A 25,043-nucleotide genomic window follows, 5' to 3' on the forward strand; every position below is an offset into this window, starting at 1 on the left:
TGATGTAGTATATTAGGGTAATTATGATATGGGGTTAGGGCTAGCTAAAACGGCATCTTCACCTGCTACGAAAAGTCACTTCCGGTCGCAGCTGTACTCCCATCTAGTCACAACCGCTATTTAGGGTAACTGAGGTCAATGAATGTAAATATATATATATTTTTTAAATTACATTCCCTGACTGCGGTCCCCTGACCTCCATGAGGCTCGTCAGCTATATTGCAACCCGGTTGAATTACCGTTTACTCATTTGTCCCCATGTCACAATTTAAATAAAATAATCCAAGTTCCTTGACTTGTCACGGCGTCAGACACCAATTGAGATCAACATGAAGGACAAGCTTTTTCTTCTTTAGAGACAACCCCTTGAGGTCTTCTTCAGTGGTACACCCGTTATATTCATTGACATTTCCTTTGGCGTGTGGAGTACAGCGCTCATCAAACGGGTCATGCTCATTACGACCGTCCCCGTGGTTTAGAGGGATGATCACCGGTCTTATCGCAGTTTGACATGAGGAGCTCCAGTCCCGAATGATCGGTTGTCAACACCTGATTTTCCTTGACTAAATAACGAGCCAATTTGTCAGTAAATTGCGTGAGGGTTGAGCTAGCTAACTAGGTATGTTACTGAAACCAGAGATCCTCGTAAATCTTTTGACCAATCGTAGATTTGTAGCTCTAAATTTGTACAACTATTCACATACAAACACAATCACTCTGCCGACTTATTTTGACAGAAAAAGTGTTTAATTTCTGAAACCGTCGTTTCTTCTCTCTGCGTAATGTGTGGAGTCTGAAAGCAAATACAGTAACAAGCGCCATGTAAAAGAAGTGCAGGTTGGAGGACCAACAATTTAAACATAGAAAATGGTAGAAACGGAGGGTAAAAAAAAGTTTCCAGGCAACTTTATTCAAGTTCCTACTGAATCAGTGTGTATTCAAATAACCCGTTAGCGCTTCTCAAAAAGTGTTTAATTTATATTAACAATGTATAATCTTATACACATTCTCATTAACCCCCAACTTTATATATGCAGTCTAATACAAATGAAGGGAGGGGTGTACAAGAGTACTCAAAACAGAAATGGAGATATGTAGCAGAAGTAGTAACAGCATTCTGTTGTACGGCTACTGTGTATCTACATGCACATGTCAGTGTGTATCAAGTTAGTTTCTTCCCCAAAATTACATCCACAGGATTGGATAAATTACAAAGTAAAAATGTTTTTAAAATGTTTTAAAATCTAAAGCAAAGCAACTAAATCCAGATGTGGTATGAAAATAGTCAACAGAAAGAGTTACTTTTTGTCCTCTGTATGAACATAAAAGAAACAACTTCTGCACCCATTACACTATATCGGTACCCAGCTTACAGAATCACAACACAGACCAGACTAAACCTTGATGAGAAGCGGGGAAAAAAACCACACTCAAATGCTTACACACCCAGACACACACGTCCAATCCTCTCACATCACAATTTTCCCTCAATCCCAACAGGCTGGGGGGGGGGGGTGGGTTGTTTGATGTTAGCCACATCCTTTGTGACCTCTGAACCAGACACCCGTTTATCATGGGATAAAAGGGGGTCATAAGCGGCATGGCCACCAACATTGTCTAGGTGGGCTCTTCCATCAGCCAACAACAGGTTGCAACCCGGAGGCTCTGGGGAAACAGGAGTGTGTGGAGGCTTTTGTTGTATGTGCAAACACGCTGTGTGTGTGTGTGTGTGTGTGTGTGTGTGGGCGCACACACACGTGTGCATAAATGTGTTGCATGAATATTACTACATAAATAGCATGAGCTGGTATGTCCACCACATCTGTGGTGACATGTACTGGTCCTTCCTTCCCCACAAATCCACTTCTGACATGTTTAGCAGTGCACCACTGAGGGGACGCTTTGAAGACGTCCAGTTTATTAGTGTTGTTTACTGACGAGTGTATTTCCCAATGTTGCTGCTGGCATCGGTCCACAGCTGGAGCCTTATGCCGGCTCGGTGGAGCTTCAGTCACACCTTAGTCCACCTCCTCCATGTTACTGTAGGACAGAGCAGCACATTCGCCAGAGTGTCCAAACAGCTCAGAGGTCACCTCTGGGGTCAGCGGAGGGGGTCCTTCAGGGTCCAGGTCAGTCCCAAAGAGAGCCTGGCCAGAGGCCTGTAAAATAAACCAGTGTTACAAATCATGCTTTTCTGTGGACCAGTTCCCTTTCAGGAAGACCAGACCCATCTGGTCCGTTACCCATTCAAAAGCATAAACGCACTGGACTGACAGACATATTCCTTGCAGCCACTAACAAAACCCAGTTCCAATTGGATGGACGATTTCCATGTTTGTTTACTAAAAATAATATTCATTAAGACAGCATAAAGGTTGACATTTTATTTTTGAAAAGTAGTACAAGTGTTGGTTTATTGGGGCAGCATTAAGATGGAAGGACCTGTACACAAGTGTTGGTTTATTGGGGCAGCATTAAGATGGAAGGACCTGTACACATTATTGCTAGGAAATGTCCCACTTTCTTTTTTTAAATAATAGCGACTATTAAGATTACATTTAAAATTGTACAATTTCTATACAGCAATCTAGTAAATATATTTATGCTATAAAATATACACTTCCTTACATCAGTAACTTTCACCTTTACACCCACAACCATAGGGAATCTTTGCCATCTGTAGGGAGCCTAGATAATTCACATTTCCTTGTGTCGACATTTCACTGAGGCAAACCACTGGATAAACCACTGAGACATACTGGGCATTGAAAGCAGATGGTGAATATACCTGGCCTCCAAGCCCATCTACTGCTGGAGAGGCATGTGACAGAGTGCAGTGTGATATCCCTGAGACTTGAACAGATTACTACAACACGGTTACAGAAGGTTAGTCCATATTCCAGCGACACAGATAATCATTAAGTGTAGCAATTTTCATTGATAGAAAGCAGATGGTGTCCACCTAATGAGTTGACGTCACTACTAAGCTTCAGCTTCATACTGTACATCAGCGCACTTATTCTTTTGCAGAAACAGTCGTAAAGCTCTGACATATCTAGCTATTTCACCCCCCCCCCCCCCCCAAAAAAAAGAAGCACATTTAAAAAGATTAAACAAGTGGCTTTCATGAAGTCTGACAGGGATAAGGAAAACGTATGAACAGCAGGGTTGGGCTCAATTCGAACATAAGGCAGTCAATTCAGGAAGTAAACAGGAAGGAAGTAAACAAAAACTACAATGCAAATAATCTGAAGAGAAAAAAAATGCATTCATTTTCAATGACTTCTCAATAAACTGAAAAGTAAAAGTTATCTATTTCGGAGAAAAAAAAAAAGAAAAACATTTCTGAATTTTAAATTCAAATCACTTCCTGAATTAACAGCCTCCAATTCGAATTGAGCCTAACCCTGGTGGACAGAAAGCAATATAACTGCTGAATTAAGAGCTTACCATTGACAACATAAAATCAAAAATAAAATCAGCAATGTGACAAACAAGCAAAAGGCACATACTAGCTTACAGTGAGTCTAAAAACACTCTGTATTCATTAAAGCAAAACACACATTTTAGCTGTCTTCAGGTTACAGTACAAAGTCATGACTGCACAAAGCAAGGCGGAGCCCATCATACCACCCTGGGATGGAGCTAAAGGATTACAATAGCTTATTCCCTCACCCACTCAAAACTATCACAATAGGACTTTAACCCTATATACCCTAGTTCAAGTCCTCTCTGCAGCATCTCTTGTGCAGAAACATAGGACTAACCATTACGAAACACGCATTTCAGATTTTTGTACTGAAATCCTACATGAGAGAGAGACACTTGGCATGGACACATAAAAGGCTGAAGTAGGTTTGAACCAGAATTTAACGTATCTTATAGGGACATACATTATGGACTGCAGTAAATAAGAAGGCCAAGCCTTGCTGAGCCAAGTTACTAGTAGATGCTATTGGACTTGATTAACAGATATAATTTAGTTGACATTTTGAATGTGTTCAGCAGCATATTGATTTATAGGCCATCTACAAAACAAAATGTTTTCGTATTGGCATGGATATTTCATTAGACTTTACATTTTTTTTGTGTATAAGCCTATTTATAAACTGGTTGGCTCGAGCCCTGAATGCTGATTGGCTGACAGCCGTGGTGTATCAGACCATATACCACGGGTATGACAAAACATGTATTCTTACTGCTCTAATTACTTCAGTAACCAGTTTATAACAGCAATAAGGTGCCTCGTGGTTTGTGGTATATGGGCAATATACCACGGCTAAGGGCTGTGGTCCAGGAACTCCACGTTGTGTCGTGCATAAGAACATCCCTTAGCTGTGATATATTGGCCATATACCGCACCCTCTCGTGCCTTATTGCTTTAGCATATAAGCGTGTATGTGTGGGGTGTGATACTGGCCGCTTAGCCCCAGTTGGCTCTGTAGAGTAGGTTCACTAACAACGCTAGTAGAGCAGCCAAGGTACCCAGGACAAAATATAGGACACAGTCGTCATCGGAATAATGCGGGATCCTTTGGCGCAGCAGCCGCCACACCTGCCCCTCCACCCCCTCCTCCCTCCTGGCTGCTCTTCTCCTCCCCAGCCTGGGACGGAACAGGCCCCGGGGGCCCTCTTCAACACCCTCCTCTTCCTGCTCCAGTTCCTGCCATATCAGAGATGCCTGCGATGGCGGAAACCTGTGTCAGCTTCAGGGAAAGGCTTGGTTCTTCCTAAAGCAACGCCACCTCACCACAGCCAGACCTCCAGCAAACCCCTCCCCTTCCACTCCACTCTGTCTAATATATTAACGGTGTCACAGGCCACGGGGTCAAGGACAAGCCAGACTCTTTCAAGGAACAGCATGAGGACAGCTCAGAGCGACGTGAGGGGTGTCTCTCAGAAAACACATGGATAGACAAACTATCACATCTTTCTTTTCAACAGTTAGCTAATAGATACATTAAATCAAATATATGTTTTTGTAGATTAATTCAATCAGAGTACAAGAAAAAACGCACCATACAGCTAATCATTTTCACAGGCATTAAATAGCTTCCACAAAGTTTGTGAATAGATACAGCCCTTATTAATTCTGAGGCAATTGACTTTGTTTTCAGCATTTGGACAGAAAACTATGCTGCTTAGATGCCAAAACAGATCAGATAAAGGGGACAAGAGAAAGGCAATGTCTGGCACTTCAGGATAACAAGTTGAAACAAGTGTGCACAGCTTTTCTCCAAAGCCGCTATTCAATTTAGAAACTAGCATAAAACTCTTGATGAACAAACCAATGGCCTTGAAACGGTTAGATTAGATCCATCGTCTTTCTCTCATCACAGCTTAATAAGCAGAAAACACATTACTCTGTCAATGACAACTGAGATCATTTCTCATCTCTAAAAGCACCACAAGCAACCAACTAAATATCACTGCATGAAGAAGACTAGATGAATGAACACAGTGTTACATCTCACTCATGTGGTGAAAATATAATCTCAGGAAATTTAAATCTACCTCAAATGAATCCCTCATGATGCACTATTCCTCGGAGTTTTTCTACTACAATGTAATGGATACTGGTACTTCCCTAAGGGATACTCTCAGAGGTAGAGAATGGCGCCCTCACCTGGCTGGCGCTGGCTCCTGCAGAGGTGGGGGACTCGGCCCCCAGTAAGCGAGGTGGTCGTTCCACAGGGGAGTTGCGGCGGCGGTAGAACAGCACGTAGGCATAGCGTGTCACCACCTGGCTCTCTTCCACCATCGTCACCGTACTGTCATCAAAAAGACGCCAGCCTGGGGGTGGGGGGGTCGTGTAGGAAGGGGAGGTGGAAGGTGAGGGAGAGGAGGAGGGGGAAGGTGTAGGAGAGAATAGGGGGAGGAGGAAGAGGAGGAAGGAAGAGGAGTGGGGAGGTGGAGGGAAAGGGTGGAGGAAGAGAGTAGAGGTGAGGACGGCAGGTGAGATCAATTTAACAGTATGAACAGAATATAACATGTTAAACCAGCTTGCCATGGTCACAAAATACAGCAGACTCTACTAAAATACAGCAGACTCTACTAAAATACAGCAGACTCTACTAAAATACAGCAGACTCTACTAAAATACAGCAGACTCTACTAAAATACAGCAGACTCTACTAAAATACAGCAGACTCTAAAATACAGCAGACTCTAAAATACAGCAGACTCTAAAATACAGCAGACTCTAAAATACAGTAGACTCTAAAATACAGTAGACTCTAAAATACAGTAGACTCTAAAATACAGTAGACTCTAAAATACAGTAGACTCTAAAATACAGTAGACTCTAAAATACAGTAGACTAAAATACAGTATAGCCTACTAAAATACAGTATAGCCTACTTCAGCCAGACAGAGTCACTCACCAACATCACTGCGCTGGCTGTTCTGGGCGCTGGGCAGGCGTGCGTAGGCAGTGTAGTGACCTCCGATCATGCCCCCGTAGTGATTGATGACTGCATAGAGGTCATAGATGGGCGGCTGCTGCATGTCGTCCTTCTGACCAATACAGAACTTACTGAGGTCCAGGTTCCTGAAAGACAAGAAAACAAGCTGTAAATCTGTGTTTGTATAAATATTTTAAACTATACTATATGTATGTTGAGTGAATTCACCCTCAAGTTATTGAGTGTAGGGTCAGTGTGATTAAGGGAATAATATGAGAAGTTGTGTTTATAATATGTTATTTACAGTTGAAGTCAGAAGTTTAAATGCACTTAGGTGTGAGTCATTAAAACTCGTTTTTCAACCACTCCACAATTGTCTTGTTAACAAACTATAGTTTTGGCACGTCGGTTAGCACATCTACTTTGTGCCTGACACAAGTAATTTTTCCAGCAATTGTTTACAGACAGATTATTTCACTGTATCACAATTCCAGTGGATCCAAAGTTTAAATCCCCAAGTTGACTGTGCCTTTAAACAGCCTGGAACATTTCAGAAAATGATGTCATGACTTTTGGAAGCTTCTGATAGGCTAATTGACATCATTTGAGTCAATTGGAGGTGTACCTGTGGATGTATTTCAAGGCCTACCTTCCAACTCAGTGCCTCTTTGCTTGACATCATGGGAAACTCAAAATAAATCAGCCAAGACCTCAGAAAAATAATTGTAGACCTCCACAAGTCTAGATCAGGTACCACGTTCATCTGTACAAACAATAGTATGCAAGTATAAACACCATGTGACTATGCAGCCACCATACCGCTCAGGAAGGAGACGCGTTCTGTCTCCTACAGATGAACGTACGTTGGTGCGAAAAGTGCAAATTAATCCCAGAACAACAGCAAAGGACCTTGTGACGATGCTGGAGGAAACAGGTCCAAAAGTATCTATATCCACAGTAAAACGAGTCCTATATCGACATAACCTGAAAGGCCGCTCAGCAAGAAAGAAGCCCCTGCTCCAAAACCACCACAAAAAAAACAGACTACAGTTTGCAACTGCATATGGGGACAAATATCATACTTTTTGGAGAAATGTCCTCTGGTCTGATGAAACAAAAATAGAACCGTTTGGCCATTATGACCACCGTTATGTTTGGAGGAAAAAAGCTGAAGAACACCATCCCAAACGTGAAGCACAGGGGTGGCAGCATCATGTTGTGAGGGTGCTTTGCTGCAGGAGGGACTGGTGCACTTCACAAAATAGATGGCATCATGAGGAAGAGAAATTATGTGGATATACTGAAGCAACATCTCAAGACATCAGTCAGGAAGTAAAATCTTGGTCGCAAATGGGTCTTCCAAATGGACAATGACCCCAAGCATACTTCCAAAGTTGTGGCAAAATGGCTTAAGGACAACAAAGTCAAGGTATTGGAGTGGCCATCACAAAGCCCTGACCTCAAGCCCATAGATAATTTGTGGGCAGAACTGAAAAAGTGTGTGAGCAAGGAGGCCTACAAACCTGACTCAGTTACACGCGCTCTGTCAGGAGGAATGGGCCAAAATTCACCCAACTTAGTGGGGAGCTTGTGGAAGGCTACCCGACACTTTTCACCCAAGAATTTAAAGGCAATGCTACCAAATACTAATTGAGTGTATGTAAACTTCTGACCCACTGGGAATGTGATGAAAGAAATAAAAGCTGAAATAAATCGCTCTACTATTATTCTGATGATCCAAACCGACCTAAGACAGGACATTTTTTACTAGGATTAAATGTCAGGAATTGTGAAAAACTGAGTTTAAATGTATTTGGCTAAGGTGTTTGTAAACTTCCGACTTCAACTGTACCTGACGGGGAAGTCGACCATGTCGTTGATCTTGTCCCTCCAGATGAAACTGCGGAAGGAGAAGCGTTTGAGCTGGATGATGAGGACGTTGGGCAGACGCCATAGCAGCAGCTGCTTGGAAGCCTCTCTGTGCTGCTGGCACTTTGGACAGTACCTAAGCGAGGCAGAGAGGAGAGAGCGGGGCAGAGGCGCGCGAGAGAGAGAGAGGCAGAGGCGCGCGAGAGAGAGAGAGGCAGAGGCGCGCGAGAGAGAGAGAGGCAGAGGCGAGAGAGAGAGGCAGAGGCGAGAGAGAGAGGCAGAGGAGCGCGAGAGAGAGAGGCAGAGGAGCGCGAGAGAGAGAGGCAGAGGAGCGCGAGAGAGAGAGAGAGAGGCAGAGGAGCACGAGAGAGAGAGAGAGAGGCAGAGGAGCACGAGAGAGAGAGAGAGGCAGAGGAGCGAGAGAGAGGCAGAGGCGCGAGAGAGAGAGAGAGAGGCAGAGGCGCGAGAGAGAGAGAGAGAGGCAGAGGCGCGCGAGAGAGAGAGGCAGAGGCGCGCGAGAGAGAGAGGCAGAGGCGCGCGAGAGAGAGAGGCAGAGGCGCGCGAGAGAGAGAGGCAGAGGCGCGCGAGAGAGAGAGGCAGAGGCGCGCGAGAGAGAGAGGCAGAGGCGCGCGAGAGAGAGAGGCAGAGGCGCGCGAGAGAGAGAGGCAGAGGCGCGCGAGAGAGAGAGGCAGAGGCGCGCGAGAGAGAGAGGCAGAGGCGCGCGAGAGAGAGAGGCAGAGGCGAGAGAGAGAGAGAGGCAGAGGCGAGAGAGAGAGAGGCAGAGGCGAGAGAGAGAGAGAGGCAGAGGCGAGAGAGAGAGGCAGAGGCGAGAGAGAGAGAGGCAGAGGCGAGAGAGAGAGAAGCAGAGGCGAGAGAGAGAGAGGCAGAGGCGAGAGAGAGAGAGAGGCAGAGGCGAGAGGCAGAGGCGAGAGAGAGAGGCAGAGGCGAGAGAGAGAGGCAGAGGCGAGAGAGGCAGAGGCGAGAGGCAGAGTGAGGGAGGGAAGGATAGGGACAGAGAGAAAGAAAGTTTGTTAGGTTTGTAAATCCATCAAAACACTACCTAAATCAGTAAGAGGACTGTCAATGTTAACTGGGCAGTACGTGTGTTAGTCCACGGCATTGTGGGACTGTAGGGCTACATTTGTTTGAGTATGTCTGCATGTTAATGTATGTTGAAAGCTACATTGATCAGTGGTGTTGTTCCTACCATGCCTCCTCTGGTGCCAGCACCTCAGGCCTAGTGAAGAGGTTGAGGCACTGCTCCAGGGTGAAGTGTCCAGCCCTGGCTGTCTCGTTGACCGACCCAGGGTCCTCTTCAAATTCCAGCTCCTTGGACCGAACCAGGACGTACTCCTTGAGACGCTCGTTGTTCTTCCACACCAGCTCCAGGCTGGAGTCCTCAGGGAGGTCCAGAACGGCCTCTTCTAGGGTAAAGGGGAAACGCGACAAAACAACAGTAAGACATTCTAGAACACATATCGTAAAGGAGTTCAATGTTGAATGATAAAGTTTAAGCTTTGTCTTAACACTAGGACTAGGTGTGAGGGGCAGGTTTGAGATTAGGCCCTGACCCTTTTCCTCCAGTGTCTGCTCCTTGCTGTTGGAGTGGAGGATGGTGATGTAGAACTGAGAGGTGTGGCTGGACGCAGACTCTGATGGTTGCTGGTAGCCGGTCACAGCAGCTAGACACACAAAACACAGCCTCAAAACACAGGGAAAGACATCCACTAAATACATCTTAATTGGTCACATACACAAGGTTAGCAGATGTTATTGCGAGTGTAGCGAAATGCTTGTAAATAACCAAAAGTATGTGGACACCTGCTTGTCAAACATCTCATTCCAAAATCATGGTCATTAATATGGAGTTGGTTCCCCCTTTGCTGCTATAACAGCCTCCACTCTTCTGGGAATGCTTTCCACTAGATGTTGGAACATTGCTGCGGGGACTTGCTTCCATTCAGCCACAAGAGTATTGGTGAGGTCGAGCACTGATGTTGGGCGATTAGGCCTGGCTCACAGTCAGTGTTCCAATTCATCCCAAAGGTGTTCGATGGGGTTGAGGTCAGGCCTCTGTGTAGGCCAGTTAAGTTCTTCCACATTGACCTCGACAAAGCATTTCTGTATGGACCTCGCTTTATGCCTAGATTTGTCCATCGGACTGCCAGATGGTGAAGCGTGGTTCATCCCTCCAGAGAACGCGTTTCCACTGCTCCAGAGTCCAACGGCGGCAAACTTTATACCACTCCAGCCGACGCTTGGCATTGCGAATGGTGATCTTAGGCTTGTGTGCTGTTGCTTGGCCATGGAAACCCATTCCATGAAGCTCCCGACGAACAGCTCTTGTGCTGCCGTTGCAACCGAGGACAGACTATTTATTTACACGCTACACACTTTAGCACTCCCGTTCTGTGAGCTTGTGCGGTCTACCACTTCACGGCTGAGCCGTTGTTGCTCCTAGATGTTTACACTTCACAATAACAGCACTTACATTTGACCGGGGGAGAAATTTGACAAACTGACTTATTGGAAAAGGTGGCATCCAATAACAGTGCCACGTTGAAAGTCGCTGCTCTCTTCAGTAAGGCTACTGCTTACTGTTTGTCTATGGAGATTGCATGGCTGTGTGCTCGATTTTACACCTGTCAGCAACAGGTGTGGATAAAATAGCCAAATCCACTCACTTGAAGGAGTGTCCACATACCATAGACAGTGTAAGGTAAAAAAAACTGTTTACAAAAGTATTTGTCTATATAAATCAGTTGAGAAACGTAATGAAAAAAGTAAAAACAGAACTATTGATATGTCAATTTTAGAAGATGCTTGCCTTTACCTTCTGGTCTGACAGCCTTCTCACAGGAGGTCTCCTTCTCTCCCTGGGAGTCAGAGGAGGCCTCAATGAAACCCGAGTCTGTGGTGTGGGTGGAGAGTGCGTCTGGGTCTCCGGCTGGATGTGCTGAGGCCTGGGCTGTCTCTAGTGGAGACTCAGGAACCAGAGAGGAGCCCTCCTGCTCCGAGTCCCCTGCCCCACCGCCCCTGGCCTTGTCCCCTGGCCCCACACTTTCAGGGGTCTCTGCTGGAGGGGGAAGGTCAGCCAGGCACTGGGTGACCTCTGGAGACGTCCTGCCAGACTGGAAGGGGGGCTGGAACACGTTCACTGAATACCTACACAGAGAGATGGGGGGGAAAGAGGAGAGACCAAATAGTAAATCAGTGACAGTCCAACAATGTCAAATCAGCAAAGTTGTACTGATATCTAAAGAGCAGCATTCATTTCCATCCATCAACATCCCAATGGTACCTTGAGTATCCTTCCAGCAGCTGGGACAGCCGGGCATAGGTGAGTCTGGACTCAGGGACGCTGACCAGGAAGGGAAGTCCCACGTTCTCTATGTTGGGCCCACACAGAACCTTGTGGCTCGACCAATGTTTTTTCTGGCAAACCCTGAAAAAAAGTTAGAATGGATTAAAAACTAAACTAATATTTTTTTTTTCTATTCCTGAATCGTTTAGGAGAACAGGAAATAGTTCTGTTATTATTGGGAGATTAACTCATTCAATTGCCGACGTGTCATTAGTGCCAGACAGCAAACATTTAGTGAGCTATTGACTCACTGGTTGCAGTAACCCACGCGGTAGCAGCGCGTGCATCGCTTCAGTTTCTCTTCATCCGAGAGAGGCGGCTTCAGGCAGGCAGCACACTTCGAGATGGGAATACTGGGGACCTGAGGCCTCTGGACAGAGGGGGGGAGGGACAGAGAGACAGACACTAGGGACTTGTGTTATAGTTCCCTAAGGTTCGAATAGGACGGCAAGAGAGGCTGCTGGATGTTTACCTGCTGGACTCGGAGCACCACCACCCTCTCCTTGGCCAGCTCCTTAGACAGCACTTCGAAGCAGAAGAGCATGTCTGAGGAGGAGACCGTGTCCAGGGAGTTGGATGGGAGGAAGATCCGATGGAAGCGACTCTTCACTACCTCAGCCAATCTCAGGTTCTCTGCCTTGATCCTCACACTCCGAGAGATGGACTCCAGGACCTCGGCTGTGCTCGAGTTCTCTTTACTCACACTCACCAGGAACTGACACGAATCAGAGGAAGCAGACTTATTCAAATACAATCGTTCAAATCAACAAAAAATAAATAAACAGAAGCCATCTGCTATTTGAATGATACCAATATGTCCTCTTACCTTCATGGGTTTCTTGTGAGGCTCTTTAGCGAAGTAGAACACTGTGAGGACCTTCTGCTTCTGGGGCAAGGGCACGGGAAGGTAGAGGAAGGGGTCAAAGGTTATGGAAACCTGGGGAGAGAGAAGGACATTTGAACTTTTCAAAACATTCAAAACAGACAAACATCTTACAGGATATGATCACCTGGAGATAAAACACACCACATCTAAGTGGATACGATCACCTGGAGAATAAACACACCACATCTTAGTGGATACGATCACCTGGAGAATAAACACACCACATCTTACAGGATACGATCACCTGGAGAATAAACACACCACATCTTAGTGGATACGATCACCTGGAGAATAAACACACCATATCTTAGTGGATACGATCACCTGGAGAATAAACACCACATCTTAGTGGATACGATCACCTGGAGAATAAACACACCACATCTAAGTGGATATGATCACCTGGAGAATAAACACACCACATCTTAGTGGATATGATCACCTGGAGAATAAACACACCACATCTTAGTGGATACGATCACCTGGAGAATAAACACACCACATCTTAGTGGATACAATCACCTGGAGAATAAACACACCACATCTTAGTGGATACGATCACCTGGAGAATAAACACACCACATCTTAGTGGATACGATCACCTGGAGAATAAACACACCACATCTTAGTGGATATGATCACCTGGAGAATAAACACACCACATCTAAGTGGATACGATCACCTGGAGAATAAACACACCACATCTTAGTGGATACGATCACCTGGAGAATAAACACACCACATCTTAGTGGATACGATCACCTGGAGAATAAACACACCACATCTTAGTGGATACGATCACCTGGAGAATAAACACACCACATCTTAGTGGATATGATCACCTGGAGAATAAACACACCACATCTTAGTGGATACGATCACCTGGAGAATAAACACACCACATCTTAGTGGATATGATCACCTGGAGAATAAACACACCACATCTTAGTGGATACGATCACCTGGAGAATAAACACACCACATCTAAGTGGATATGATCACCTGGAGAATAAACACACCACATCTTAGTGGATATGATCACCTGGAGAATAAACACACCGCATCTTAGTGGATACGATCACCTGGAGAATAAACACACCACATCTTACAGGATATGATCACCTGGAGAATAAACACACCACATCTTAGTGGATATGATCACCTGGAGAATAAACACACCACATCTTAGTGGATACGATCACCTGGAGAATAAACACACCACATCTTAGTGGATACGATCACCTGGAGAATAAACACACCACATCTTACAGGATATGATCACCTGGAGAATAAACACACCACATCTTAGTGGATATGATCACCTGGAGAATAAACACACCACATCTTAGTGGATATGATCACCTGGAGAATAAACACACCACATCTTAGTGGATATGATCACCTGGAGAATAAACACACCACATCTTAGTGGATATGATCACCTGGAGAATAAACACACCACATCTTACAGGATATGATCACCTGGAGAATAAACACACCACATCTTACAGGATATGATCACCTGGAGAATAAATACACCACATCTTAGTGGATATGATCACATGGAGAATAAACACACCACATCTTACAGGATATGATCACCTGGAGAATAAAAACACCACATCTTACAGGATACGATCACCTGGAGAATAAACACACCACATCTTAGTGGATACGATCACCTGGAGAATAAAGTTGTGAGAAAGTTGTGAGAAATGAGTTAGTTCCACTCCGACACAGCAAGCCACCCACAACGAGCCGCTACTAGTCCAACTCTGACAGGTCCATTTTCATCCATTATGGAATTAGGTTTTCCTCCATTGCAGCTCAACAGACAGGCCTGAGTCTCTAATCATCTTCATCATATTAACCCATTAGAGTCTAAGCCGGGGGGAGGGGGGTTTCTACTAAGCTATATGGAGTTGTTTTAAGAAGGTCATAACACCAAGGATCATTTAGCTATTTGATTTTTAATTTTGAGTTTCCATTGAAGTATCACATTTTTTTTTTGTCTTACTGTTGTTGGCCCATACAAACACATGCCAGGGCAGCAGGTAGCCAAGTTTAGAGCGTTGGGCCTGTAACCAAAAGGTTGCCCCTGAACAAGGCAGTTAACCCACTGTTCCTAGGCCATCATTGTAAATAAGAATTTGTTCTTAAACTGACTAGCCTAGTTAAATAAAATAAAGATGTAATAACAGATTCACTACATGGAACAACAGAAGAATATATGCACAAAAAATATCAAAAAGGAAGTTGGTTCTGACAGCCAACAAGTGCTCAGGTTATGTGGGAACTCCTTTAAGATTGTTGGAAAAGCATTCCAGGTGAAGCTGGTTGAGAGAGTGCCAAGAGAGTGCAAAGCTGTCATCAAGGCAAACGTTGGCTACTTCGAAGAATCTCAAATATAAACTATATTTTGATTTGTTTAACACTTTTTTTTGGTTACAACATGATTCCATGTGTGTTATTTCATTAGTTTTGATGTCTTCCCTATTATTCTACAATGTAGAAAATAGTAAAAATAAAGAAAATCCCTGGAATGAGTCAGCGTGTCCAAACTTTTGACTGGTACTGTACTTCCATTCATGTTTTTCAACTGGTACCAGGGGATCTTCAGACTAGTTTTGTGAAGCCTGTGGGCGTCCTAGACCATAACAACCAACATGTACATGTTCATGAGAGTCTCGCCTTTCCATATTAGTGTGTAGAACAACCTGTTTGGACGCAACAGACTGAAGTTGGCTAATGGTCTGTACATCCAAAGATGTTTGTGGGGGTTGTAGAGCAAAACGGAGAACACCATCGTGTTTGTAAGAGTCTCACCTTTTCATATTAGTGTGTAGAACAACCTGTTCGGAAATGACAGACGACCGGTTTTCGTGATGTCTCCCGGTCTGACAAACACCGCTCTAGCTCTGTAACCTTTCATCGCAGATGCGGAATTACAAGATACGCGGATTGAGACGCATCCAATGCAAAAAACATCTCTCTAGCTTAAACTGACAGATTTCTATGGGGATTTTTTTTAAATTATGCTAATTAGATTTCCACGCGGACTTCGACATTAGGGGGTTAAATGCATGATGCCTAAGGGGCAGACATGCCTAAAACAACAGTCAGGATCTGTGTTCAGCAGTGGATAGCCGTAACTATGGTATTATCCCTGTGAGTTTGACTGATACATTCCGAGACTAGAAAAAACCCCATTGAGACTCAATACAAAACACAGTTCAACATGAACACCTAGATATATTCAGACAGTGGAGTGTTGCTTAATTGTGTTGAAATAATTCCGCTGTTTGTGTCTTACCTTGGAGCACACTGGGCAGACGAGCTTGGATTTGTACTGGCCCTGGAAGAGGTCTACGATGAACGAGTCGTTTCTCATCTTGTGCCTCTGCCACGCCTCATCTGCCACCACCTTTTAAAACAGACACACCATGTCATTTTCCAGGACAAGTGGACTGAATGGAAACAGTGAGTGTGGTTATAAGTATGACTGTCTCTGCATTGATTGCCATTTGGAGTTTTAGCCTGCTGGGTATATGTCACAAAGGGGCCTTATAAAATAAATGTGATTGTTTATGGTGCTGCTCAAACCTTTATTTCACCCACCTCGTCCAGCCGTCCGTCTGAGTCCACGGTCTCTGTGTAAGGCTTGTTCTGGATGCGGTTCAGGTCCTCGTGGAGCCCATCCAGGAGGAAGGCCATGAACTCCTGGGCATCGTGCTGGGCATAGCCTGTAAACTGACTGGCCTTACTGGCCACGATCGCCTGGAGAATAAACACACCACATCTTAGTGGATATGATCACCTGGAGAATAAACACACCACATCTTAGTGGATATGATCACCTGGAGAATAAACACACCACATCTTAGTGGATATGATCACCTGGAGAATAAACACACCACATCTTAGTGGATATGATCACCTGGAGAATAAACACACCACATCTTAGTGGATATGATCACCTGGAGAATAAACACCACATCTTAGTGGATATGATCACCTGGAGAATAAACACACCACATCTTAGTGGATATGATCACCTGGAGAATAAACACACCACATCTTAGTGGATATGATCACCTGGAGAATAAACACACCACATCTTAGTGGATATGATCACCTGGAGAATAAATACACCACATCTTAGTGGATATGATCACCTGGAGAATAAACACACCACATCTAAGTGGATACGATCACCTGGAGAATAAACACACCACATCTTAGTGGATATGATCACCTGGAGAATAAACACACCACATCTTAGTGGATACGATCACCTGGAGAATAAACACACCACATCTTAGTGGATACGATCACCTGGAGAATAAACACACCACATCTTAGTGGATACGATCACCTGGAGAATAAACACCACATCTAAGTGGATACGATCACCTGGAGAATAAACACACCACATCTTAATGGATACGATCACCTGGAGAATAAAGACTAAGGCTATTTGGGTTATAGCATCTGCTAAATGTCATATTATCTCATTATATATTATGAAATAACAGGAGGGAGTTAAAGATGGGACTCAGGAGAGTGGAGTGTCACCTTTAACTTAGAGGGCTGAAAGGCATGGTGGGTACCCTTCCACAAAGCCCGGAGCAGCACAGCGAACCCAATGGCCAGCCGACCACCCGTCCCCAACGGGTTATCACAGTTGATCTCATTCTCAAACGCCCGGTCTACACAGAGGGTGAGAGAACAGCGTTAATGGTTTAATATCGATCTACACTCACTGATGATTAATACAAGGACTTGCATGTTGAAACATATATATATATATATATATATACACACACACATACATACACATCACATCTTCAAAAGCATAATAAAACATTATAAAGCCTAATAAAACATTATATGTGTTATATAAGAAAATATGTATTCCTTGCAATGTAACATTTTTTTTTTTTTACATCAGACACATATTTCATAAAGGAATGTAAAAAAACTTCAACTGAAATGAAAGAATGACAGAAGGGAAGAGGAAGATTAGAGGAGCTCACTGACCGTGAAAGTAGTCCCTGAGTTCCCGGGTGTTGGAAAGAGACTGGATGACACTGTTCATAAAGCATGTGTTGCCCAGGTTGACCAGGCCTGTGAAGCCTGGCAGACACACCTTCTCCTCCTCCTCCTCTTCCTCCTCAACGCTGCGCTGGCTGTCGGCAGGAGGTGCATGGGTCATGGGCTGGACCATACAGGTGGGCTTGGACTGAGACAGAAATAAAAGGATGAAATAACATCAAATAAACTTTATTAAGACTTTTTTACATCAACAGTTCATTACTGATACCCCAGCCTAAAACCCCAAAGAGCAAGCAATGTAGAAGCCCAGTGGCTAGGAAAAATACCAACCCTCGAGGCTAATAGGATAATGAAATGATAAAGAAATCGGATTCCCTTTCCCCCTACTCAATTTCCAGTCCCCTACTCCTCGTCCTAAATCACTTCATACCGTTTCCCTTTTTGTGCCTTTTCCATCTCCTCTCTCTCTCACCATCTCATCCTCCGTCTGTCCTCCCTCTCTCACCATCTCATCCTCCCTCTCTCACCATCTCATCCTCCGTCAGTCCTCCCTCTCTCACCATCTCATCCTCCGTCAGTCCTCCCTCGCTCACCATCTCATCCTCCGTCAGTCATCCCTCGCTCACCATCTCATCCTCCGTCAGTCCTCCCTCGCTCACCATCTCATCCTCCGTCAGTCCTCCCTCGCTCACCATCTCATCCTCCGTCAGTCCTCCCTCGCTCACCATCTCATCCTCCGTCAGTCCTCCCTCGCTCACCATCTCATCCTCCGTCAGTCCTCCCTCGCTCACCATCTCATCCTCCGTCAGTCCTCCCTCGCTCACCATCTCATCCTCCGTCAGTCCTCCCTCGCTCACCATCTCATCCTCCGTCAGTCCTCCCTCTCTCACCATCTCATCCTCCGTCAGTCCTCCCTCTCTCTCTCACCATCTCATCCTCCGCCAGTCCTCCCTCTCTCACCATCTCATCCTCCGCCAGTCCTCCCTCTCTCACCATCTCATCCTCCGTCAGTCCTCCCTCTCTCACCATCTCATCCTCCGTCAGTCCTCCCTCTCTCACCATCTCATCCTCCGTCAGTCCTCCCTCTCTCACCATCTCATCCTCCGTCAGTCCTCCCTCTCTCACCATCTCATCCAACTCACCGTGACTGCAGGCTCCTGTTTGATGGGGACATGGTCTGAGACGGTGCGGGATGACACACTGTCCAGGCATCCGTCCACTGTCCGAGAGGGCTTGGGTTTCCCCTCCCCCACCCAGGGTGGCTCCTCCTTGGCAGAGAGGGAGTGCTTGCTGCTGCCTGGCTGACTGGCCTGAGAGGACGGTGCGGAGGGCACAGCAACCTTGGCGCCACCCACTGCACCTTAAACAGAGGAGGATGGAGTTTGTGGTCAACGACAAACAACTGTCAGGACCAAGAGAAGCATATTACCTTACAAGTTAAGGACATAACCTGGGCACTGTAGTTCTGCACTGACACCCAGAGACCCGCGGGCTTGTGAGAACAGCAGACTGGACTGAGACATGCATACTGAGTAACTGGATTCGTTTCAGTGGTCAGATACCTGTCCGTAGTGCTGCCTTGAATGGAAACACCCACAAACATACCTGCCTACTATAGTCACGCATAACACCAACACCTTATTAGTATACCAAACATTAAGACCCCACCTTCCTAATATCGAGTTGCGCACCCCCCCCCCCCCCCCCCGCCCTCAGAACAGCCTAAATTCAACCCTCCCGCGGTGTCAACCCTCCAAAGTAATTAACATTAGGACAGGCTCTAATGGTGTCCTAGGACACTAGTTAGACTTATAGCCAGTAGGTTACAGTCAATTGGTTCAAAGTGAATCACATCAGTATAAAAGACAGTCAGTAAACACATTTGTGTGGGAACCATTGTGTGTGTAATATTTATACGGGGCTGCTATATTTCAAACTGTGTGACAGCTAGTGTAACAGACGTCTATAACGTGTGCAGTAGAAGCCAGGCAGCAGGAAGACCTTGTGTAGCAGGGGCCTCCAGGCCCCCCCAGCGTTGGCTGTGCCTCTTCTTCAGGGTGATGTCTAAACGGGATGGGGTGAAGGCATACGTGGACTGCTCAGGCTGGATGAGGTTCCTGTAACAGAGGATCCCCAGCTTGTCAGACTCACTGTCTCAATGAGATCCAAAAAGGGACGTCTGTAAAACGTGTGTATAGAAACACCACACAAAAATCACAGACCAAGCCGGACTTGAAAGTCTTACCGGAGTTTGACTTGCCACTTAAAGACGGTGTTCGCTCCGCAGTCCGCATGAAGACGCAAGAAATTTGCATCGCTGTTTGAATGGGAAGAAAGTTCAATAAACTGGAAACACCACTAAAATCCAATTAAGATCCACTAAGGTCACCAAGGTGAAAGGTCACAAGGACCAAGTTACCTGGTCTGGAAGAGTAGGGTGAAGTCCTGTTCTCTGAAGATCACCCTGGCCGTCTCTCTGACGATACCCTTCATGTACACGTTGACCACCATCAGGTCTGTCCCTTTCTCGTACGAGTCGTTCTTCAACAACTTCAGGTTCACCATTGGCTCTGGAACTGCTAAAAGATAACCACAGTGCCACGTTTCAGGTCACTGTCTGCAGACCATGGACTCACCGTGACAGAAATAACATTTCAGTGTCCCTTTTGAGACGTCCACTGACCTTCCTCCTGCTTTATCTCCAGAGGTTCCTCCTTAGACCGGTCCCTCTTCTCCTCCTGAGTGCTGCTGCTGCTGGAGGACTCAGCCTGCTCGGTGTCTGTTGCAGTCACAGGATTCCCTGATCCTGACCGATTGGTTGGTGTTAGAGACTCAGTGGCCTGGTCAGCCTCATTCGGAGGATGTCTCACTAGCATCTCAGAATCAGTCCTCTCGGCCTCCCCTGGCCTCTCTGTTCTGTTGGTGGAGGCTCCAGCCTTGGGGCTGATCTCAGCACTGGACACAGTGGCTGCCGGTATGATTACCTCTTCTGCACCAGCCTTGAAATCAGACTCTGGGGCCTTCTTGTCCTCCGTCTAAAAACAATAAAATGGGCTTTACAATCAGATCCAGAGCAGCAGAATTTCACACACACATATTTGAACCCACACAGCACTCAGTGCCTGGTGAGATGGTAGAGTCTAGAGACACCGGGACTCACCTGAACTTTCAACTCCTGCTGCGTGTGGCTGACGGCTACCTCAGGTGTTGTACCCTCATGGCCATTGCCTAGCAGCTCAGCTCGATTGTCACCAGCTGTAGATGTCTGGAGGTCCCGGCCAGTGGGGCTGTGTGGTTTCCCATTGGCTGTGGACTTGGAGTGTGTATCCCTGGGCATCTCTGAGGTGGGGTCCGTGGAGACCTTGGGGGGATGGACGGGGCGCTTGGCACTGGGCTCCTGAGGCAGGTCCCCTTTACTGACACTGACCGGCTTGGTCTGCCCCTCTCCTCCAGCCTTCACCACAGACTCTAGCCTGTCGGCTGGTTTGTAGTTCATGATGCGTTTGACACCTCGCTCTGCTTTGCCACGCCTCTGTTCACACTGTGCCGGTGGAGCAGACGTCTGGCTGGACAGTTCAGCCATGTCTGTCGTCTCCGGGACAGACTTCTCAGGCTTTACCAGAGGCGACTGTTTCTGGTCTTTACCGTTCTTGGCCTCCACTTTCACAGGCTGCTTCTCCTTTTTATTTTGCTGCAAGGAGGAGAGATGAGACAAAAAAAAATAAAATTTGTATGCATTTCTTTTAGGAATTGTGTTAAAACCTTCGCAAGAGATAGGCAATAGTCACATGATGGTAGTTGATGGTATTCCATGAGAGAAACACATGCTAAATGACAGCAGGGAGGCCAGTTGGCAGACTCACCATAAGGGAAGGCCAGGAGTGGAAGGGGATCTTCTTGTGCATGACCAGCAGGAGGAAGCCACTCTTCTCTTTGTACTGTACTTTGCTGCAGGAGCCCTCAATCTCCCCATGCAGATGACAGTCCCACTGGCGCCCATCTGGAGGGAGAGCAGTCACGGGCCATCAGACTAGTGCTAATGCTGCATGTTCAAAGTGAACGGCTAAATGCCACGCACACCAAAGACACGTACACACACACACTCCCTCATTCAAACACCATCTCAGCACACACTCTCCCTCCCTCATTCAAACACCATCTCAGCACACACACTCCCTCCCTCATTCAAACACCATCTCAGCATACACACTCCCTCCCTCATTCAAACACCATCTCAGCACACACTCCCTCCCTCATTCAAACACCATCTCAGCACACACACTCCCTCCCTCATTCAAACACCATCTCAGCACACACACACACTCCCTCATTCAAACACCATCTCAGCACACACACACACACTCCCTCATTCAAACACCATCTCAGCACACACACACACTCCCTCATTCAAACACCATCTCAGCACACACACACACTCCCTCATTCAAACACCATCTCAGCACACACACACACTCCCTCATTCAAACACCATCTCAGCACACACACACACTCCCTCATTCAAACACCATCTCAGCACACACACACACTCCCTCATTCAAACACCATCTCAGCACACACACACACTCCCTCATTCAAACACCATCTCAGCACAAACACACCCTCCCTCATTCAAACACCATCTCAGCACAAACACACCCTCCCTCATTCAAACACCATCTCAGCACAAACACACCCTCCCTCATTCAAACACCATCTCAGCACAAACACACCCTCCCTCATTCAAACACCATCTCAGCACAAACACACCCTCCCTCATTCAAACACCATCTCAGCACAAACACCCTCCCTCATTCAAACACCATCTCAGCACACACACTCCCTCCCTCATTCAAACACCATCTCAGCACACACACTCCCTCCCTCATTCAAACACCATCTCAGCACACACACACTCCCTCCCTCATTCAAACACCATCTCAGCACACACACACTCCCTCCCTCATTCAAACACCATCTCAACACACACTCCCTCCCTCATTCAAACACCATCTCAGCACACACACTCCCTCCTTCATTCAAACACCATCTCAACACACACACACTCCCTCCCTCATTCAAACACCATCTCAACACACACTCCCTCCCTCATTCAAACACCATCTCAACACACACACTCCCTCATTCAAACACCATCTCAACACACTCCCTCATTCAAACACCATCTCAACACACACACTCCCCCATTCAAACACCATCTCAACACACACACTCCCTCATTCAAACACCATCTCAACACACACACAAAAAAATCCTGTACAAGCTCTCATACACATGCAATCATCACATACACTTAGGCTATAAGACATGTAGTTAGTTTGTGATCTCACCTGGGAAGCGGGCATGACAGTCTGTGTCGGTGAAGGTAGTGGTGACGTCCTCCACCCTCTGCACCCCGTCTCCACAGCGCAGCCTCGCGATCACCTCATTAGCATTCTGCTTCCAGTCCACAAACACATCTACACAGCACCGAGCAGAGACAACACAGTCTGTCAGAGGACTACCACACTCAGCATACCACAGGGATTACCTTTAAAACGGATTCTGTAACACAAGAACACTTTGTCCACAGCGCCCGCTGTGACTGTGTTAGACAAGCATGCAAATCAACCTAGAATAGTCCACAACAGATCAGTACAGCTAGACGTAGAGGAATATATAAGGGTTGAATATTTTACCGGTATTTTACAAAATGTTCCAACCTGACAGTAAATCACTTTTCTCCCGGGTAACCTGGTATTTTTCCCGCCAAAAACCGGAAGTGTCATTCAAAAGCCTAATAAAGCCTAATAAAACATTAAAGCCTAATAAAACATAAAGCATTATAAAGCCTAATAAAACAAAGCATTATAAAGCCTAATAAAGCATTATAAAGCCTAATAATGCATTATAAAGCCTAATAAAACATTATAAAGCCTAATAATGCATTATAAAGCCTAATAAAACATTATAAAGCCTAATAAAACATTATAAAGCCTAATAATGCATTATAAAGCCTAATAAAACATTATAAAGCCTAATAAAACAAAGCATTATTTATTTTTTTAACCTTTATTTAACTAGGCAAGTCGGTTAAGAACAAATTCTTATTTTCAATGACGGCCTAGGAACAGTGGGTTAACTGCCTTTTTTAGGGGCAGAACGACAAGATTTGTACCTTGTCAGCTCGGGGATTTGAACTTGCAACCTTTCGGTTACTTGCGTACTATTGTTTGTACAGATGAACGTGGTACCTTAAGGCAATTGGAAATTGCTCCCAAGGATTAACCAGACTTGTGGAGGTCTACAGTTTGTTTTCTGGGGTCTTGGCTGATTTATTTAGATTTTTCCATGATGTCAAGCAAAGAGGAACGGAGTTTGAAGGTAAGCCTTGAAATATATCCACATGTACATCTCCAATTGACTCAAATGATGTCAATTATCCTACCAGAAGCTTCTAAAGCCATGACATAATTTTCTGGAATTTTCCAAGCTGTTTAAAAGGCACAGTCAACTTAGTGCATGTAAACTTCTGACCCACTGGAATTGTGATACAGTGAATTATAAGTGAAATCATCTGTCTGTAAAGAATTTTTGGAAAAATTACTTGTGTCATGCAAAGTAGATGTCCTAAACGACTTGCCAAAACTAAAGTTTGTTAAAAATACATTTGTGGAGTTGTTGAAAAACAAGTTAATGGCTCCAACCTAAGTGCATGTAAACTTCCGACTTCAACTGTATTTCGGATGCAATTTGAATGGATTGCGAGAGGGCTCGCGACTGCGCTGATTTAATGCAACAATAGTCGAGCGATATGCTGTTTTTAAACTCTGCAGCTGCAAAAAAACATTTAAACAAGGTGACCCCCGAAAGCCAGATGGAGATGGGTAAATTAGAAGCGCATTGGGTCATTATACTACTGCAGTATAGAATATGCTGCAGCAAATGTAAGGCCTACATGTTACCATGATGAGATGATAGGTTTACAAGCATTGCGAACTGCACTCCATACTGACGGGCTGCCTGTCCCCACCCTGAGCGTTGATTCATCATCACGCCGAGGCCGTAGAGAAGCCAGATTGAGACATGGCAAATAATTTATCAATTCCATTTCACGCCAATCTGTTCATATAAATAAATTTACTATAATTTACCGGTTTCGCTCAGTTATTTATCCCGGGAAAAGGGAATGGTTTTGAGAGGTAAATCCGGTAACCGGGTTCCCTCCATTCAACCATAGACTGGATATAAGAGGACTAGATTTACTATACCTATACAAATACCACTAGATATAGATCAATGCACTCATCATCTGAAAACAGCTTCAAAATACTGCAGCATCACAAGAGACTAGATTTACAGAAATGCACACAATAACTTCTAAAAGCCTGTTTTTTCTTTGTAATTATGGGGTATTGCGTATAGATTGATTAATTGAATATTTTCCGAATGCAACAACTTCTTTGGA

The 25,043-nt window shown here is 45.4% G+C and overlaps 1 protein-coding gene across 50 annotated transcripts in view; it reads right to left on the reverse strand.

Moving 5' to 3' along the window:
- Positions 1-885: 885 nt before the first annotated feature.
- Positions 886-25,043, reverse strand: part of LOC110492627 (ubiquitin carboxyl-terminal hydrolase 19) — a 32,358-nt gene continuing 8,200 nt past the window's right edge. The window contains exons 3-26 of one of the 50 annotated variants that reach the window (XR_016487516.1): positions 22,927-23,055; positions 21,442-21,578; positions 20,739-21,269; positions 20,262-20,613; positions 19,998-20,157; positions 19,824-19,895; positions 19,580-19,695; positions 18,721-18,938; positions 17,564-17,765; positions 17,099-17,232; positions 16,142-16,300; positions 15,837-15,947; positions 12,464-12,574; positions 12,110-12,352; positions 11,889-12,007; positions 11,575-11,718; positions 11,107-11,438; positions 9,845-9,955; positions 9,481-9,694; positions 8,257-8,409; positions 6,384-6,550; positions 5,627-5,793; positions 2,490-4,681; positions 886-2,442 (exon numbers count right to left, since the gene is read on the reverse strand). Coding sequence is in view for 29 of the 50 variants with exons in the window: in XM_090203852.1 (XP_090059978.1) it covers positions 4,424-4,681; positions 5,627-5,793; positions 6,384-6,550; positions 8,257-8,409; positions 9,481-9,697; positions 9,845-9,955; positions 11,101-11,438; positions 11,575-11,718; positions 11,889-12,007; positions 12,110-12,352; positions 12,464-12,574; positions 15,837-15,947; positions 16,127-16,300; positions 17,099-17,232; positions 17,564-17,765; positions 18,721-18,938; positions 19,580-19,695; positions 19,824-19,895; positions 19,998-20,157; positions 20,262-20,613; positions 20,739-21,269; positions 21,442-21,578; positions 22,927-23,055 (4,364 nt within the window). In the remaining 21 variants the exon portion in view is untranslated. Of the gene's footprint in view, positions 4,682-5,626; positions 5,794-6,383; positions 6,551-8,256; positions 8,410-9,480; positions 9,698-9,844; positions 9,956-11,100; positions 11,439-11,574; positions 11,719-11,888; positions 12,008-12,109; positions 12,353-12,463; positions 12,575-15,836; positions 15,948-16,126; positions 16,301-17,098; positions 17,233-17,563; positions 17,766-18,720; positions 18,939-19,579; positions 19,696-19,823; positions 19,896-19,997; positions 20,158-20,261; positions 20,614-20,738; positions 21,270-21,441; positions 21,579-22,926; positions 23,056-25,043 lie in introns of all 50 variants that reach the window. The other 49 variants (XR_005036603.2, XR_005036602.2, XR_005036601.2 and 46 more) reach the window with 49 other exon arrangements.

Source organism: Oncorhynchus mykiss, chromosome 16 (assembly GCF_057628025.1).
Source record: "Oncorhynchus mykiss isolate SJ-2025 chromosome 16, ASM5762802v1, whole genome shotgun sequence".
In the NCBI taxonomy this organism is placed as follows: domain Eukaryota; kingdom Metazoa; phylum Chordata; class Actinopteri; order Salmoniformes; family Salmonidae; genus Oncorhynchus; species Oncorhynchus mykiss.